Source organism: Syngnathus leptorhynchus, chromosome 5 (assembly GCF_054491065.1).
Source record: "Syngnathus leptorhynchus isolate UIUO chromosome 5, UIUO_Slep, whole genome shotgun sequence".
NCBI classification, from domain to species: domain Eukaryota; kingdom Metazoa; phylum Chordata; class Actinopteri; order Syngnathiformes; family Syngnathidae; genus Syngnathus; species Syngnathus leptorhynchus.
The window spans coordinates 14670234-14689905 of record NC_141199.1 but is presented as its reverse complement, the minus strand read 5'-3'; the positions used below and the strand labels follow the sequence as shown (position 1 = coordinate 14689905).

Here is a 19672-nt window from a genome sequence, read left to right as displayed (position 1 = left end):
AAAAGCCTACCAGAGCATCAGACCTTTATATGGTGCTAATTGGAGGTACTTTAAGTAATGGTGAGTGTTTGCTGATTCCAATCAAAGGAGTTTGGTTAATTGTGAGCACAGCCTTATTGGAGGGTGTGCACACTTATGCAACTGCATTGTTCCAGTTCTTTTTACTTTCCCTATGAAGCAGATTTGAAAAATTCTAGTTTTGAAATGATTTCGCTTCACGCACAAAAACCTGACATTTCAACAGGGGTGTGCAGACTTTTTCCATCCACTGTAGTTGTGTACTTTACATCCATAAATCCAGTACATGATGCAAAAGAAAAAGCTATGACAAAGGCGCCGTTCGCTGCCGTTCTCTTGGCTGACGATTCCCCTTCATCCGTTATTGCCGCGGGGATGGAGCAATTAACGAGGGTCAAACGTGATTAACGAGGCTCGCGCGCCCGCACTTGTCTGCCCCCCGATGAACTTACACTGCATCGCACGTTTGATTCATCGCTAACCCCCAGACATGAATCTTCTTTGGATCGGATCGTCACGCCATATAGTTCATAGCAAAGTTTGGGCGGCTTGACTTCAGTTTCAAATCGCCGTCTCCTAAACCTGGTCATTTCCACGTACATGGTAAGCATCTGCAAACCCGACCCGTGTGCGTTTAGACAAGACTTTCGAAAAGTAGCATTTTACCTCTCTCTTCTAAAGAACCACAACTGAGATTATATGAGCGAATAAAATGTTCAAGCCTTTACCGCCTTTCTGACCACTGGAGTGATTTCTTCGTTCCTATTTACATATAGAGAGCACAAGACAAAATAAGCTATCTTGAGGGAGCTGATGGAGGCAACCTTTGTAATTTTATATTCAAGTAGAAACATAAAAAAAAAAAAATCCTCTCCCTCTGGCTCAGGAACAAAAGATTATTCATATTCTACATCACACATCAGGTGATTGACATCCTGCCGAGATCGTTCCATTTTACCGAAGCCTCGCTTCTTTTTTTAATTTACCGTTGAACAAATTGGTTTTCCATGGAACCGTACTCACGTTATTATCACAAGTCCCCAACCGAGTTATCGAGTTATACTACGGGTTAAATTTCAGTTTGCGTTCCTAAATAAACTAGAACCCTAATATACGTGTATCTGTATAAAATGAAGTGTTTCTCCTTTTCATTCACTTGAATGAACTTCCAGAACTTCCTGGCGCTCCCTCCAACTTGGTCATCTCCAACATCAGCCCCCGGACCGTGACCCTGCGCTTCCGGCCCGGTTCCGACGGCAAGACGGCCATCTCGCGATGGATCGTCGAAGGCCAGGTGGGTTTGCGCCTTTCTAGCGCATCCGCCTAAAAGCTGACGGTCCTTGACCAAATCCTCGCTGCTCACAGGTGGTGAAGGAGGACGGCGCCGAGGACGCCTGGAGGGTTATTTACCAGCTGGACAACCAGGCGGGCGCTGACAGTCTGGAGATCCCCAACCTCACTCCCTTCACTCAGTATCGGTAAGCGGCAAACACACCATCTCATTTATGAACACACACAAACGTCGCCTCTCTTCCAAAATGTTACTCTCTGGCACTTTTTTGCTGTATTGCAAGCCTAAAGTGAAGTCAGATAAATCACAAAGACAGTTCCAGATGAGGCTTTTTTTTTTTTTTTTTCTTGTTTGTCAGCACCTTCACAGCTCCAGCATGCAGATCCTCATTACCCTCCCCAAATAGCGCAGTGGAAGAAAAGAAGGCAGGCAAGGTAGAGAGAAAGGGAGAAGAAAAGTCATTAGAGTGTGGACAGAGTAGTGAGGAGGAAAAGCAGAAAGCCACGACACTTGGCCAACTCCAATTTGTTCTGGTTTTATTTATTTATTTTTTGTCCTCGTAGGAAAATCACGGAAATGGAAATAATCTGTCAAACTGTCAACTTCCGTGCCCGACGTTTATTAACTTACAGGCAATACTTTAAGAAATGTTTTAACATTTGTAACTGTCGTGCGAGTGTAAAAATATGTTGATAAGTTCATATTAAGACGTGAAAGTCATTGGACAGTCATTCAATAACAGTCAACTTTAATAGTAGGTGTAATAATGAAAAGAAATCCAGACGGGTAGCACTGGCGGAGCTAGATGGGGGGGCTGCCGGGGCACTACTCGCCTCCTAATTGACTTTTGGGTGTCTTTCGACTTTTCCAAGGAGTTTCTTTTCCACATTTTTCCTCGTTTCCTTTCGGGAACATAGAGTGAATGTTTATCAGCGTTATCTGATAACTTCATTTTTTCTTTTGCGTCCCCCTTTTTGATACAACACTTTGTATCTTCACGTTCGAAGGTAGTGACATCATTGCACCCTCACCTCTTTTTTTTTTTCCCATATCTTCTGCTCGTGAAGGTGTGATACGTGTGAATTGGATTGCATATATCCAACGTGTCTCCCTTTCTCACTCCCCGATTAACACCATCAGCTGGGTATTCAAATCTGACGACAAGGCCGCTTCTAAAAAAATTCCACAAACTCTTCGCCACAACACTTTCTTTTATTTCCCACCTGCTGAATGACCTTGTTTCGCGCTCTCTCCGCAGGTTTCGGATGCAGCAGGTGAACATCGTGGGCTCCAGTCCTCTTAGCAGCCCCTCCAGGCTGATCCAAACCTTACAGGCGGCTCCTGACACGCACCCGTCCAACCTCACCGCGTTTTCTCCGACACAGAGCGGCCTTTGCTTCAGGTGGAAGGTACCGGCATACAAACTACTATGCTTGATGGGGAATCATCCGTGCGGCGCTCGGGCTGTTATCCGTGTTAGCTCATTAGCATTCGTGCCGTGATGAAGGCACTCACACGCCGTACCTAATTAGAAGCACACCTACTTGAAATGTACTTAAGTACAAAAGTAACAAGAAAGAAAAAGACACATAGCGCCACCGATAGCATTTCTTTTTAAAGCTGTCATTTAATTCAACAACCAACCAATAACATGTATCGTCATAGTAACGCAAGATACTTTTCTGGGATAATTAGGTCAAAGGTTTTTGGTGGGGGTGGTAAGGATTAGGGATATTTTGCTTCCAGAAGTCTGTTGCATCATCCTCGTTAGATCCCACCGGTTCACATTCCTCCATGCCGCTGTTGTCCCTGGTTTTTCTGGCTAATAAATCCCCAAGGGCTCAGTCGTGCTTGACTTTACCGTCTTTTTTTTTTTTATGTCATGTCGTATTCCATGGAGGTTGAAAAAAGGACAAAGTAAACAGTAAAAAGTACATATATCTGTTTTCAAACAGTAAAAGTGAAAAAAAAAAAATACTCGAGTGAAGTACCTGGAAAAGTCGACTCCAAAAACAGTAAACAAAATACTTTGTTCATCTAGTTTAGAAGATTATAGATGGCAGATAAAAATCAATTTAATTACAGTGATAAATTCTTGAAATGACTTTTTATTTTTCTCATCTCTTCAGGCAGGGTATTTTGTTACTTACCACTAAGATTTGTTTTCTTCTTATTGGTGCAAACAACACTGTCATGGTATCCTTACAGTATGCCCCCCCCTCTCCCCCCACCCCCCGTTTCTCGCTAACAGCTCAAACGTGTGAAGCGGAGAAATTTGCCATTTACGGAATGGGAATGAGAGCATCGCCCTGTCAAATCAAACTTTGACAGCATGCACGCTACCTGTGCGGCATAGCAATTTTTCTTTTTAACCAGCATGCTAGCGCAAAACCTTCTCAGCTATCCGACGCCGTCTCCACAGAGTAGAGAAGCATTACAAGTCTTGTTATTGCATGGAGAAAGAAATAAAAGTCAAATTTGATGTCAACCGTGCAATAATAAGCAGTGGCCGATGCCCGCTATATTTATCCGTGGCCGTGGAAGCTCTTTTACACGGCGAATGGATGGTAATAAATAATGACACGGTGGAGAAATTGAGGTGACAAAGCATAAAGGGTAAAGGGGCATGCGGGGTGACGATGACAGGAAATGAGAGCGGAAACGAGGATGACGATGATGACAAAAACCATGATGAAGGGTGAACGGGACACGGGAGTGGAGGGCGATTGGGAGATGGGATGCCAAAGTGGACAAGATTGTAAAAGGGGTTTTAAGATCTACTTAAGATTCCCGCACCATCTGTGTCATTCAGATGACCATGGTTAAAAAAAAAAAAAAGAAATGTCTCTCTTAATGTGTCCTTTCCTTGACATGACATTGTAGGTCTGTCAGCTCATCAAAAAGAAAAAAAATGTCATTCAAGAAAACAAATCTGATCATGGTATGATTTCGCAGGTATTTAAGCAAAAACAGCAAACTGTAGTCATAAACATCTCTCCCCCCTCAATGACCTCCAGCCTCTCCCCGAGTCCGAGTACAACGGCAGCCCGGAGACGGTGGGCTACCGGCTTCGCGTGCGCAGAACAGATGGCCTGGCTGAGGATCGGACTGTGGAGGTAGAGGGGGTCACGGGCGAGGTCACCGTCGAGGGCCTGGACCCTTGGACCCACTACCGGACCCGGATACAGGCCTATAACTCCATTGGACCTGGCCCGTGGAGTGACGCAGTCTCCGCTCGCACGGCTGAATCTGGTGAGTAGAAAAGAAAAAATACATATATATATATTTTTTTTTTTTTAAATGCCAGAAGCTAAAAGAAATGTTTTATCTAGCAGCAGTGTGGCCATTGTTGCACTATTCCGTATTGTCAGAAGACACAATGGGTGCTATCGGGCTTCGTACTCCCTGACTTTGCTTTACCTCTCTGTCACTAAGGGGAGGATGGTGGAGGTGATTCAGATAAAAGAGCAGATTGATTGCAAGTGCAAAGTAAGACTGACTCAAATGTGTGTCTCCCAAAGTCCCATCAGGATCTCCCGTCAACGTGACTGCCGATGCCGTGAGTTCCACCAAGATTCTGCTCACATGGTCTCCTGTCCCTCAGGAGAGGCGGAATGGGGCAATCCTCGGTTACAAGGTACGCATAACACATCTCGCACACACACACCATTAACACCCAACCCAAACTTTCGCACATTTGCAAAAAAAAAAAAGAAACAGACATGATGTAATGTCTGGTAACTGCAGATAACTCAAAGTTCCTTCATCTTTGACTAACTAATTGCATGCTTTCATCTTGTCATACTTTTTTTTTTATTAGGTTTGTTACTTTGTTTCCTCTCTCTAGTTCCAGCAGGATAAATAATAGACATTAATGTTTTTAATGACGTGGAATGCCACAAAATGGTGCCCCAAAGTGAGCACTACTTTCACAGTGGACTTTTAATTTTCATCCATGCCATTGACTCTTTGCACCAATCATCTTCACTTCCTTTATCTTTCACCTTTGAGGCGAAAGGCTTTTTCAGTTTGGAATGTTTAATTGTAGTCTTCTGTTTTTATGCCCCGGCGGGTGTGCCCTCCTCCTCCCTCCCTCCCTCCCTCCCTCCCTCCCTCGCTCCCTCCCTCCCTCCCTCGCTCCCTCCCTCCCTCTACAGGTGCTCAACTGCAGGATAATGCCATCGTAGCCTTGCATGGTTAGTGAAAGGAATACCAATTGGTTGTTTACCAGCCTTGTTGCAAAAAAAACCAACTTGTTAGGGCTACTTTTCCTTAAATTGAGGCAATTTATTGAGAGGAGGGATGGACAGGTGATACAGTTTCGACATAGATGGTTTCCCATGACATCAATCTTTGCTTGTCTCACTTTTTCTGAAAATATGTGAGCGAGTTGTTCTGTACATGACAAACTTATTCCAAAATGCTACTTAGGGAAAAAAAAAAAAAAAGGAAGTGGTTTTAAGGCCTTCACACAGTGAGATATATTGACATGACAGAACGCAAGATGAAGATGATCCATCATCAAGGTGTCATCCCCGATAAGAAATGACAATCTATCAAACGTGCACAATGTCACAAAGCTCTTCATCGAAATCAGGACATAGATAAATAGTAGCGCCAGACGAAGACAAGATACGTGCTTGTCTTTTCTTCTTTTTCTTTCTTCAAACTGCTTTTCACAGCCTCCCCCCCACGCATCCCCTGAGGATTTATTCTAATGTACGTTGTTGTTTTGATCCGAGAAGAAAAAAGACGACACGTAGCTTTGTGTCTGTGTTTTTACAACACGGAAAGAAAACGAAAAAAACTCTTTTGGCTAATGTGATGTAGAAATTGTGTCCGCGTCTTAATCTGCAAAGGAGATGAATAAAGGCGGATTTGTCTCTACTTGTGTTGACATGCGCGTGTTAATATGCAGGAAACAAAATAACTCCGGCATCCATTGTTCGGAGGTTTCGACAAAAAAAAAAAAGAAATCTGTTTATATAATCCGTTAGCCCCTGAGTGCGTGGCACACTTCTATGCTTCCCTGGTGTCTGCGTGTGTGCCCACTGTGCTGAGAGATGACAAGCAGCTGCCAGCAGCTCTCGCTTCCGTTCACCGTTAGACGCCCGATAGTTTCTTCTGCCAGCTGCCACCAGCGGCTCCTGACTTTTCGCTCGGCGCTCCCTTCAAGTCACAACTGACATTTTCCTTTCCGCGCTCTTGTAAGGTGAGGCAGTGAGTTGGAAAATCCGAAGGAGCCCCCCACCCTCACCCACGACATAAATTTGCACATTGGGCTAGTGGTTAGCACGTTTTTTTTTGCCTCACAGTTCTTTGTGGAGTAAACAGACTTCACTGCAACACTAAAAACGGCGAAAGGAGCATTTTTGACCACTGAGAGAAAACCAAACTCAAAACACACGTGTGTTTGCACATTCAGGTGTTGTACTCCGAGAAGGACTCACAACGTCCCCCCAGTGTGCTTTTGGCGGAAGGAGAGAGGAATGCGTCGCTGCTTCTCGGCGCGCTGAGGAAGTACACCGTATACTCGCTGCAGGTGTCGGCGTTCACCAGGATGGGCGACGGACCCCCCGGCAGCCCCGTTCTACTGAGAACCAAAGAAGACGGTAGCAACTCTTTCAGCAACAAGTTTGCAGATACACACACTAGCTTTAAAGTTAGATGACAGAGTCTCTCCACACTTTGCTTTTTTAGCCACAAGTATGCATGAAATGATATTTCTATCTGTATATATGTCCGACTTTGGCACGCTGCAACATCTCAAGGCTCATTTTCCAGCGTAGTGTCACGGGGGGGGATCGCTCAGTTCATTAGTAAGTGTGGAATGAAGCATCTGGACGTGCATATTTTCACACATTCGTGGTGGAAGTCGGGCTAATAACCACGGCAGCAACCTCTACTGGCCTTTTTAAATAATGAAACACCAGCAGCACAAACACACACGTCTACACCGAGCGCTGTCACATTTGGAAAGTTTTTCAAATCTCAGGCTAGAACCTGAACAAGTCAATTTGTCAAAGGATAATGAACCTGCCTTGTATGTGCCGTGTGTGTGTGTAAGTGTGTGTGATTCCTAAGGGGTACGTGGGTGGGTGGGTGAGTCACAATGACATGTTTTTGATGGTGTGGAACATGTTCTTCAATCTGGTTCAAAGGCAGACGCAACGGGGTTAAAAAAAAATTACATTTTCTATTTTTTCGTGCAGCTTTCAAAGCTCGTCTTAAAAATTTATAAGATATTCTATACAGTTTGTGTGTGTGTGTGCGAAAGGCAAAAAAAATCCTCATTGCTTCTTATTTACATTTAATGGAAGTGCCGGAGATGCTCTGCAGCTCTTTTTATATTATTAGCGGTCCGCTCGGCTGACAACTTTCATTTGTATTTTCTCCCCCCCCCCTCCCTTTAGTCCCAGGACCCCCTGTCAGGGTGATGTTCCCAGAGGTCCGCCTGTCATCGGCCAGGGTGGTGTGGGAACCTCCCGCAAACCCCAACGGCATCATATTAGGTATGACACACACACATATAAGGGAGGAGGGTTAAACATTATCATCCAGTAGTTTACTTTTAGGAGAGCTAAACGACCAATTCCCATTTATAAAGTGAGCGAGCACACAAAGAACGTCAAAAGATATTTTAAAGTCATTGTGAGTATGAATGGTTATTCGTCTATATGTGCCTTGCGATTGGTTGGCGCCAACATGCCACAAGATGGCGCCAAAACAGTACTTTTAGTTTCGTTTATCAGTGAATGACGGTGGATCGGTTCCCCCCAAAAATAATACAATTATGACTCTTAATTGTGTTCAAATGTTATCGGTATGGAAGTTACCCTAGCAGCATTTTTACGTCATGCCCTTTTAAACATAGCCAGAAGCTGAGCTGCACTTCATTTGCTTACAAACAAGTCGTGTGACCGTATATGCCATACTCAAAAATTGGAAAAACAAATATATGTCCTAACCCACACAGCTTGAAGAATGACACCTGATTATTGATAAGATTGTAAATATATAAACACGCCACGGGACAGCTACCTCATTGAGAAGGCAGATGAGGCTTTTTGTGTGTGTATTTGTGTTTTGTATCGTTCCGCCAGCGTCAAGGATGGAGAAAAACACTTGTCCTCTCAGTGGGGCATCGAGTTGAGCAGGACAGTGTGAATGATGAGCGATCTTAATGTAAGCAGGGAGACATTTAGAATGATGCCACTTGCCGACAGACTCGCACACAAGCCGCCGAATCCTGCTGTGCTTGCCGGGCCCGAAGTGTGCCTACTGTGCGTGTGTGCCAAAGACGTGGGAGCAAAGTGCACATAAAGTGTAAAGTCTCATTTGGTGCAAGGTGTCTTTTATGAATAATAGCTATTGTGTGTCCTTTAAGAGTCAGTCTACATCCTGATGCTATACAGTACAGTCACACTGGTAAATATTTTAAAATCCACCCATCCAGTTTTTATAGCGCGGCATCATTCCTGATGTCATATTTTTAGAGCGACCGATTGTAACTGGCGTACTGAGAAGCCCAAAGAGGAGCTGTGTCTCTGCTACAGGATGTGTTTGTCTTCTACTGCCCCCAGGTGGCCATTTATATATTGTCCCTTTACAAGCGGTGACTAATTTTTCAATGTGTGCGCCACAAGACATCTTGTATGTTCTTTGAAGCACTCCATAGAAGGATGTTAAAAATACCCTCACGAGCTTGTTAACTCGCAGCGCTTATGAGTATTTCATGAACTATACAAGCGCAGCCAAGCACGCTGAGCCGCTAGCGTCGCCATTGACGCACATTTTGCCAAAAGCCGGCGGCCGGCGTTAAATATTTATGCGCCGCATCTTTCTTTCCAGAGAGGGGGCTTTTTACGAAAATGACACAGTCCCTTTTTGTAATGGAGATTTAACCGCATGGATCTCATCGACGAGGATGTCCCGGAGATATCCCGTACATAACTGTGAGCTGGGAAAGCGATTGTTTTGATGCCGGCGGATTTGCCATCTCGTCGTTATCCGGTAATCTGCCTCGCACGCCGCTTACACTGTGCAAACAATCGGACTATCTGATGAGATTATCACAAAATGCGAGCGCCTGTCAGCAGATTATCGTCATAACAGTTTTACCGCTAACCAATCGTATCCGGCGCCGGGCATGTTCTCGTGAGAATTTAGTCGCATTTTCAGCAAAGGGATATGAATGAATGCTCCATTTTGGGTTTTTTAAATCAGTGCCATGGTGTGACAGATTCCAACTCAATCAAAGGAACAAGATGTATTATTTTTCAACTCTTATTTTTCTCAGGCCCCAAAAAAAGTATCACTTTAAATATCCAATTCTCTTTTTTTTTTTTTTTTTTTTACTTATTTACATTTAGGCCATGTAATCTTATTTACATTAAGACCATTTGGAATTTGAGCACAAATGTTGTAACTGTCTTTTTTGCTCTTCCAGACCTCCTCCAAAAAGATTGGCTTGCATGTTGTCTGGGAATTGATATAATTGGCGATTTGAGTCTTTTTTTTTTTTTTCCAATAATCAAAATAATGAAATCCAAGGACCCCTTGTACACATCCCAAGTAGAAGTTACAGTCTTTTGATTGATTAGACTGTTAACCGTGCTTTTGTGAGTGACCTGTGGAAAAATGGACGTGGGCCCGTGTGCGTGTGTGCGTGTGTGTGTGTGTGTGTGTGTGTGTGTGTGTGTGCGTGGTGTTAGTGTTATTACATGGCCTGCTGCACATGAGACAGGGAGAGCAAGTACACAGGGATTCCCAGCCAAGGGTAAGGATGAGAGGTTATACGTGTATATGAGAATGTCAGAGTGTGAATGGTCTCGCAACTATTATTTTCTCCACTTGTAAATACACCCAACTTTGGCGACATTGAACATTGATCTCCTTCCTCAGGCTACCAAATCGCTTACCGCTTGGAGAACAGGGACAGTCAGCAGTGGACCACTGTGGAGGTGGGGTCAAACGGACGCCAGTTCACCGTCACCGGTCTCACCTCGGAGCAGACCTACGTGTTCCGGCTGATGGCTCGCACCGCAGTGGGTTGGGGCCAGGAACACGTCGCCCTGGTGGTCACCACGGAGCGAAGAGGTAAACTTGATAGCATTGGAAAGATTATCATCAACACGGTGTGATAGCGACAGTATCTTTGTCTGGGTTCTTGCCATGTTATCGGAAATGTAGCAGGAAATACATCTGATGATCTTTCTATGCCGATAACGTACAATGACAGGCAGAACATTGTAGTATTTTTTTTTCATTAGAAGGTAGAGACAACCTACGTCATGGCCAGTGTATTAAAGTTCAATCAAACAGATCATATTTTTGAACCCTGAGCAATGGTGAGCCTGCTCACAATTCAGCCACTGTGTTGCCCATGAAGCTTCCCGCTTTATGAATCGACTTGATTTATACTGTCGAATGCCGTGTCAGCATATTCAAACGCTTGCTAGACCTTGATATGGTCTTTTTGTGGCATATAATAAAACTAGATCCCACCGGGGAAGAGAAAAGATGTGTACTGAAGCTTAAAAAAAGGCCGCCTATTTGAAATATTGTAACCATATCTAAATATGTTACTTTTTGCTAAAACCTTTTATATATTTGAGATAAAAATAGTATCTAAAAATTAAAGTGTCAAGGGGAAATCATGCATCCACCTGCAAAATGCTATTACTCGTTGATGTGTGTTTATGGCACAACATCTCATCTCATGTAAAATTCATTGCAAAGAAATGCGCTTGCCCGCAATAGAACCCGTGCGCAATTAAAATGATGCATGGGAAAATAAAACAACACTCACAGAGGCACGTAGCGCGTGTGACACGAAAACGAGGCAGCAGGTCAGCGACATGTAAAGCACACAATCTGCCGGCAGCGACAGCCTCTTTAAAAGCCGCTCCAGTTCATATCATTCGGTAATGCAAAAAAAAAAACGTAACCGGCATGAACGTCAGCCACTACACGCTTCAGGCACATCGGTGTGGCCATTAGTTTAAATTGGCCACACTGGCAACGACATCTGCGCTGTTTCCAACCTGGACTCAGGTACAATAATTGACCTTTGACACATCGTAATGATGCGTTCAATAGCATTCATTCTTTTAGGATTCTCAAAATAAATGAAACAATATGAGTTGTTTTATATAGATTTGCCATTATGGGCAAAAAAAAAAAAGTTTGTTTGTGTCTTTCATGTCCGGCATCTTAAGAAGTTAATGCATTACAATTTCAGGCTTAAAAAAAAAATAAAGAAAGAAAATATGGGTAGGACTAGCAATTAGCATGTTTATCTCACACTTTTGCTAAATGCTAATTGTAATCATCCATCCATCCATTTTCTGAACCGCTTAAGATAGCTAAATTAGCATATGTTCAAATTGTATTTGAAATAGTTCTGTAAATGCCAACATAGGTTAAACATTTTCAATTGCTACTTTTCCCATTGCTTCAATGTAATTTGAGCAGACGTGAGATTTTAGAATATTGTATGGAGTTCTAGTTCTTCCACATAAAACTGCCCCAAGAAGAACCGAGCTTAACCTGGTGAAGGCGACTAAGAAAGATGACAATCAATAACTCTTCTCAATGCCGCTCACATATTTAAATTTCCCCGCTTAATTCAGTCAACACGGTAAGCATCGAAATAATATTAAAAAGTCCATTCTGTTGATTCTCTTAACATATGACATTTACTTTTTCTCAGGGCCGCCATTCACAGCTTGGCTGTTCCACTTCACTGGCATTCCGGCCCATTTAGAATAGTCCCATTAAGAATTCTTTCAGATGATGGTAAAACAGGCCAAATGAATCCCTCGAAAACGAAATTGCTTCTTTGATTCTGTGTGTGTGTCATGAGCTGAGCCATAAAACATCCCTCCCTTTTCTAGCAGCGACATTTGTAGCGGAAAGGTTAAAAAAGCAATTGGTAAGATGTTTAATAGCAAGCAAATCACTGCGTTGTTTGCCAAGGATGTTCGGATCCCTTCTGACTGTCGGCTTTATTGCTGTCGTCATCGACCGCTACCGATGTTTTCATGTAAAATAATTTTATTTTAGGCAAATAAAATAAAATCGGGCCTCGCATGACATGTTGATGAAGAATACTGAACGAGCGTAATAGGTCAAGAATTATATTTCTGGTCAGAATTTTAAAATTCTGCCGTGACGAGACAATTCTACTTAAGTGGTGTTGTCAAATCTTTTGAAAAGGACTGATGGGCAAAAGGGGATAAAGAGGGATGGAGGAAAGCAATCCGATTTGTCTTAATTACCTGCGATAAGGATGGATGGAGAATATAGCGAGCCTGCCTCCATGCACGCGTGTGCACATTAATTAGACCTCGGAATGTGAATCAATAACGCTTTTATTACCACGCCTAGTCAATATCCTCCCCGCAGCCCAGAAATTAGACAGCCACGCTCTTTTAAGCATCTCCACACACATCCAGTCATGGAAAGCACTCGCTACTTTTGACGCTAAGCTAACGTCCAACCTGAATTTTCCTTCATATGTGCAGAACGTCCCCAGCCTCCCAGGAAGTTGGCAGTTCCTCAGGATGGCGTGGAAGCACGTCGGCTCCGCCTTCATTGGGTGACCGGCAGCTCAGGCTCCTCCCCCGTGAGGTACTTGACCGTGCAAATCAAAGAGCTGCCGGATGGCGATTGGATCACAAACATGGCGGATATCCCGCACGACCTGACTTCCTGGACCGTTGACGGGTATGTACAAGTCCATCAAGTTGTCTTGAATTAGGTCGGAAATATATGTGAGCGAATCCCTTTGCAGAATTCTTTAACTTTTGTGAGGTTTGCCGATGGGACATCTCGGCAGAACACAAAAACAGTCCTCGGGCCTAGAACAGCCACTTCACAATGCACCTTCAAGCAATGTTCTCAACATTGTCCCAATGCGTTGTTTTTTTTGTTTTTTTTGCTAGACCAAGCCTCCCTGAGCTTGATGCCTTTTATACTTGGGATCCTTTTCTTCTTCCTTTTTTGGTTTTTGTTGTTGTTGTTGTTGAAAATGACGCAACCTACTGTGCATTTTAAGCAGCAAGCGCACCAGAGAGCATTCGCACGAATAAATGCAATTTATTGGTTTATGTTACGAGTCCATGCTCATTCTGTTGACTCTAAGTGCGTTGTTTCTCAAAGTGATTCATGTTGTTATTATTACTCTTAGACTATTAATGCAGTCACCTTGCACAGGGGAGGATACACAGATAAAATATTGTACTCACATAGCAGTTAAAAATGTTTTTTTTTTATGCTATTTAAAACCAGGTGTAAATCTCGGTGGCTCTACAGCCTGGAGAGAAACGATTGACTTATATTTCCTAACTGGGAGCAGAATGTGAATGGCAAATATGATCTGCTCATCCGTGCAGGTTGAAGCCGTTCACCTCGTACAGGCTGCGAATGGTGGCCACCAACGACATCGGAAACAGCGTCCTCAGTAAGGAGACGGATGCGGTCACAACTTTACAAGACGGTGAGTTATGGCAGATTTCAAAATTTCCTTGACGGAGACGTGACCTCGGTCTATTCATATTTCTCTGTTTGTCTTCCAGCTCCTGAGGAGCCTCCTGAGATCCTCACAGTCAAACCATCAACAACTACCTCCGTCATGGTCCAGTGGAAGGTAAATTGGAATTCTGTTGAACCCCAATATTTAAAAAAAAAAATCACATTTTCATTTGTTATTCCTTTGCCATATTGAAATGATTTCTATATGACCACTATGCGTTTTTCTTTCGCTACGTGAGGACTATTGACACAAATCTCGCCTCGCTGATCAACCAAGTCATAATCTGATCACATGCTAACCGTCCATTCCCATCACTGACCATTATCTGCTCCCTTGACATGCTTCAGACACGCACACATTTGAAGTGCAGTCCAAATACATGTTAATAATTCACCGGGGTGATAAAAGCCCTGCAGAACGTGCGCCTGCTTTTAATACATTATTCATCAAAGTGGAGCACGTCAGACTAAAGTGACAATTGAAGGGGCTCGGCGGGCGAGCGAGCGAGCGGCCGGGCGCCCCGGACAGCCTTGGGTGTTCTAACACAGCGGAGAGCGTCTTCACCTTCTGGTTTAATGACAAAAGCAGGAGGCTGTGAAAACAAAGTCGCCAGCAATTTCATCATCTTTTACTACCCACTCAAAGCTCTGCGCACTTTAAAAGTTGTCTTTGTCAGCGTGACTTTTTTTTCTGTCAGTCAGCACTCCTGCTAGATGAAGCTCCAGAACGTCCTCGTTAGGAAATAAATGACTGATTTCTCGTGCGTGTTTTCCCTAGCGGCCCAGCGACCAACGCATCAACGGGGTGCTGACGGGGTACCGGCTGTATTATCGAGAGCTGCCGTCCAACTCGACTTTCTCTGCCGATGTGCTCCGGGGAAGCAAAAGCACAACGGACGCCCACATTACAAGTAAATCGACACGCACGACGCCCGCAATAAGAAATAATCAGCAACGTGAGATCGGTTCACGAAGAGGTAGCCCCTTGTAATTTTATTTTGAACAGGATGGAATGAAAATCCAACCAAAGTGTTTAATTGCCTATAGGTGCCACAAGATGGCGGCAAGACAGCACTTATGTCGAAATGAAACTCTTCAATTTTTTTTTTTAATTTACAAAAGATAGGCATAATAAACAGAAATAAATGAATGAAATGCAATACATATGAAAATTGATCAGTGTTCTCCTTCATTTGTCTTTCTCTTCCAAAGCCAAAAGTACCTTCAAGACAGTCAGCAGCTCCTCGCTGACAGAGTTCGAGTTGACACGTAAGTCATATCGCTTGATTATTACAAGAGTTGACTTGATGACCATGCAGGTTTATTGTACTGGAGTTTTTTTTTTTTTTTCTTCAGAACTGAAGAAGTTCAAGCGCTACCAAATAGTCATGACCAGCTACAACATTGTGGGCGAGAGTCCTCCATCTGAACCCGTCGAGGTGTCCGTCGGAGAGGCAGGCAAGTAGAAAACTGTCAGCCTCGATTTCGACCAATCCTGTTTGTGAAGCTTTTTGAGGCAGATTATTTAAGTGCTTCGTTAGCCTCTGTCTGCTACGAGCTTTGTTGGCTTTCACGTTTGCTGCAACATTTGGTCCAAGTGCTCAGATTATTGCTCGGGTTGCATCATTTCCGTACCGTCCTCGCTGCAGCCTTCTCTGTGTAAACTTTTCGATTCCTCCGTGTATCCACTCCCAGCTCGTTGAAGCAGCCGCTATTGTTTTGATTCTTGTGTTCTGTCCCTGCAGTGTTATGAATGAATACAAGAGTGAATGACTGATCTGCCACTTTTGTTATTGGCAGCTGGCAATAAATAAATCAACATCCAGAATGTTCTTTCTGATGAAACGGCCGAGCCATGGGTTGTTTGGCAAAGCAGCCGGTTGCAGCCGAGCCTTAAATGTTACATAGCGTGAGGCCGCTAGCCACTGTTTGAATGACAAATAGACCAGTAGGCCAGTCTTGAAGCCTCCTCTAATGTTTACCTTTTTGCTACACAAACAAAAACCAGCCAAGATATTTGTTGGCATTCAGGGGAGGTTGTGCGCTTTTGTTTTTGTCGGCTTGAGAAGGCCACGCGGAGCAGACGGTGAGAAATGAGCAGATGATAAGCAGCGTCCAGTGAGGTGGCAGAAATGGCTGGAGGCTGCTGATGATGAAATACGGTGCTATGGCCTTTTTCTGTGCGCTCGTGCGTGTTCAAAGTTGCCGGCCTTAGGCCCCCTTCTAATTGGAAGGGCTCATAATGGAACCAAATGGCAAAATGTGAATAATCGTGTGAATTAATCATAAAATATCCCATGTTGTTTCTTCGATCTAAAACAGAGCATTGCCGCGAAATCGACGTCACATCTCTCTTTGTCTCGTTTACAGCTCCATCAGTGGCACCCCAGTCCATCCGAGTGTCGGCCGTGTCGTCCTCCAGCCTGGAAGTCAGCTGGGACACGCCCCCCCTGGAGACTCAAAATGGACTCATCCAAGGATACAAGGTGAGGGGCACAAACGTGCGTAATGTGCGTCTCGAGGCTGTCGCCGTGCTTCAAGTGTCCTGTGGAGGGGCAGAGAATTAAGTTAGGGGAACGGACTTAAATGGTTTCACTATCACCGTTTGGCCCGACAAGCCCCCCCCCCCACCACCATCCTCCTCCCCTCAGTACTTCAAACACAAGGTTATCTGTCCCGCTTTGGACACATTGATGTCTGCAGCAGAGCAGAGGTGGAATGGAGAAGAAAGACGGCAATGTAATATTTGCCGAGCGAAAAGAACGAGCCGAAAGCGCCGTCCCTGTAGAATCCTGATTAAGGGGAGTGCATCAAAGTGTCAGAGACGGACGGACGCGGCGACGAGGTTAAGCAGATTAAGTGCAGCGAAATAGGAGCAAAGAATGAATGTTTAATGGATTGATAGCTTCTGACTTGCGCTAATAGTCGCACAGACAGCAGCAGGTAGCAAGAGCCCGGGCGACGTTTCTTCTAAAGAGTAGAAGAGACTTTTTCTTTCCGCCCAGGTAAATGGCTGCAATGCCCTGGTGGGCTTGTTAGACACATTGATAGAAAAGTCGACAGGTAATAGCGACTCTCAGCCAAAATCAATCAGCAAAATTACACGCTGTTGAGTGCTTATCAACAGAGGCCGGCGCACAAATCAATGATTTAGTATATTACCGTGGCAACTCTTGATTAGCTTTTAGATCCTTAAGCCGACTTTACGATCATCATGTTGCCTTACTGTTTTTTTTATTTGACTGCTTTTCAAATACAAGTATTGAGGAACTAATGATTTCTTTTCATGCGTTTTGGCGCTTCAGGCACAACATACTTAAATTTGTTACCTTGGATTTTTGTTTGTTGGGACATACGTAAATAATTAGTTAGATTTTGTTGATGTCCGATTAGGGCAATTAAAGGTGTTAAATTGTCTTGTCGGGATAATTGAGATCTGGTCAAAGTAAATTGTTTTATAATAATGATAAAATATATTAATAATCGTTATTAGAATTGCCTACGCTTGTTTGGAGACTTTGCCATGTTGTAATTTTGAGAACAAATTACAAAGCAAGGATTTCCTGTATATAACACGAGCTAATGTCATCTTCATTACAGGGAATAAAAAATATTTAGCGTATGTGCTCTTTGCATTCCAACGCTTTCATTCAATGTCGGGAATTGTTGGAAAAGGCTAGAACATTTCTCTCACTGTGCTTCCTGACTCACTCTGCCGGTGTCATGCTGCCCTCAAGTGCTTTTCTTAAGGGGCCGCCTCCAAGCACTTTATACGGTGTAGAATAAAATTGGCGTCATAATCACGCCTTTTTTTTTTTTTTTTTTATCTAAATATAAACCAACTAAGTGAAGTGTACCGTCGCATCTGATCTATTCTCTCTAAAAGCTCTGGCGATCACAAGATAAAAAAAAAATCTCCTCTTTGCTGCATTCATAATGCACGAGGCTGAGCCGGCTCCCGTTGTTGCAATTAGTGTGAATCGGATAGAACGACAACTTTGCGAGCGCTTTCCATGTCGAGCCTTTATTTGCCGCCGCTTAGCACCTTCATTTATACCCGTGAAACGGAGCGAGGATCCATCAGGCGTGTATTGGGCTTTGCTCAAGTGGATCAAAGGCATGATGTTGGGCTTGTTGCGTTACGGGTGACAGGACGGACGGCCTCTTTGATACATTCCAAAGCCCGCTTCGTGGGAGTGCATTGCTTGTTTACCACGTACAGTATTGCCCGCTTGGGACTTGTTTTGGCTCAGGCAAAAAAAAAAAAAACTTAGCCACTATGGGTCTTATGAAACAAAGAGTAATGCTTTCATCAGTCAATGGCCTTCAAAACATCTAGCGTTACATTTGTTCTCGTCTGGAAAAATAAATGACATTTTGAGACGATGGCAACAATACCTGAAAGGGGATATCAGCATATGGGCTTCCATCATGAGAAGGATTGATTCATTTGGGCCCAAAATAGCCTTTGCGTCTTCATTACTGGTGAAGTTTGGCACTTTGGCAGCACGCTGGAATTTGTTGTTAGCACGTCTGCTTCACAGCTCTCTGCTTTAGAGTTTGCGTTGCCAATCTTACTGGGTGGAGTTTATATTTATTCTACTCAGCCTGGATACACAAAAAGATGCAGTCAGTGAAAATGCGCTTGTTGCAAGGTGAGCAACTCTGAATTTGGACTTGTCACCGTGTCACATGATCAGAATTAATGAGGAGGGATGTCGTGGAGCAGAGAACGTGAAAGTAAACAGAGCAAAGTGTTGTCAAGAGGGGGGGGGGCGGCGGTGGCCAACAAATGAGCCGCGGAAGAGTCAGCCATGGTTGTTTACGGCTCCTCTCGTGTGGGCAGGTGCACTACTGGCAGAAGAATAAACAGAACCAGACGGAGAAGGTGAAGGTGATTTTTGTCCCGGACACACGAATGCATTTGAGCAACCTGAGTAGCTACACGCATTATCTGGTCACTCTCACCGCCTTCAACACGGCCGGCGACGGACCGCCGAGCGACCCTCGCGGTGCGCAGACACTGCAGTCAGGTAAGAAGCGCTGATGTTATATTTTTTGGGGGTTTCTTGTGGAAGACAATTTGTAAAAACGCCGTAATCTTTCAGCCCCCAGCCAGCCCAGCTACCTTTCTTTCTCCGAGGTGACGGGAGGAAGCGTCAACGTCTCCTGGGGGGCTCCTTTAACTCCCAATGGCCTGCTGGAAGGCTACCAGGTCATCTACCGACCCACCGCTCCGGTGCAAGGTACACGCCCACCTGCTTGTAAACACACAACTGTTGAGTAACACACACATTGGCCCGTGTGTGAGCAGGTGTCAGCAAAGTGGTGACGGTGGACGTGAAGGGCAGCTGGCAGCGATGGTTGAAGGTTCGAGATCTGGTGAAAGGAGTCACATACACATTTACTGTCTATGCCCTCACCGTCAGCTACGGACCCCCGATTAGTGCCAACCTCACTGCAGAGCCCGTCCAAGGTGAGCGACAATTATTGCGAGTATTATTACATTAAAATAAATCATAATAACTTACATTAAAATATTTGATATCAAATAATAATCACATGAAAATAAATAATAATAAAATAATTATTACATTAAAATATACAATATTAGAGTTACTAGTTACTTTTTTTTTTAATTAATCACCCGACGATGCTGTTCAGCCAGCTATTATGTCGTATTATTTTAAAAAAATTAAACTAGAGTTTGATTGTCTGATTCGTTCCCATAGTGTTTCCAAGTAGTCTTCAAAAGCTTCGATATTATGTCTGCACAAAGGATGAACTGTGGGGGAAACAGTCCAATTAATCACAGAGCCCCAACCT

The 19672-nt window shown here is 43.9% G+C and overlaps 1 protein-coding gene across 5 annotated transcripts in view; it reads left to right on the top strand.

Annotated features, from left to right (window-relative positions):
• sdk1b (sidekick cell adhesion molecule 1b) overlaps positions 1-19672 on the top strand; it is a 138160-nt gene that overhangs the window by 114938 nt on the left and 3550 nt on the right. For all 5 annotated transcript variants that reach the window (XM_085911585.1, XM_085911584.1, XM_085911583.1 and 2 more), the window contains 18 exons: positions 1191-1312; positions 1384-1496; positions 2568-2718; positions 4327-4561; positions 4831-4946; positions 6735-6921; positions 7723-7821; positions 10214-10408; positions 12838-13039; positions 13708-13811; positions 13891-13961; positions 14625-14757; positions 15059-15115; positions 15203-15304; positions 16217-16332; positions 18693-18879; positions 18955-19092; positions 19161-19322. In XM_085911585.1, the coding sequence (XP_085767711.1) occupies positions 1191-1312; positions 1384-1496; positions 2568-2718; positions 4327-4561; positions 4831-4946; positions 6735-6921; positions 7723-7821; positions 10214-10408; positions 12838-13039; positions 13708-13811; positions 13891-13961; positions 14625-14757; positions 15059-15115; positions 15203-15304; positions 16217-16332; positions 18693-18879; positions 18955-19092; positions 19161-19322 (2490 nt within the window). The remainder of the gene's footprint in view (positions 1-1190; positions 1313-1383; positions 1497-2567; positions 2719-4326; positions 4562-4830; positions 4947-6734; positions 6922-7722; positions 7822-10213; positions 10409-12837; positions 13040-13707; positions 13812-13890; positions 13962-14624; positions 14758-15058; positions 15116-15202; positions 15305-16216; positions 16333-18692; positions 18880-18954; positions 19093-19160; positions 19323-19672) is intronic.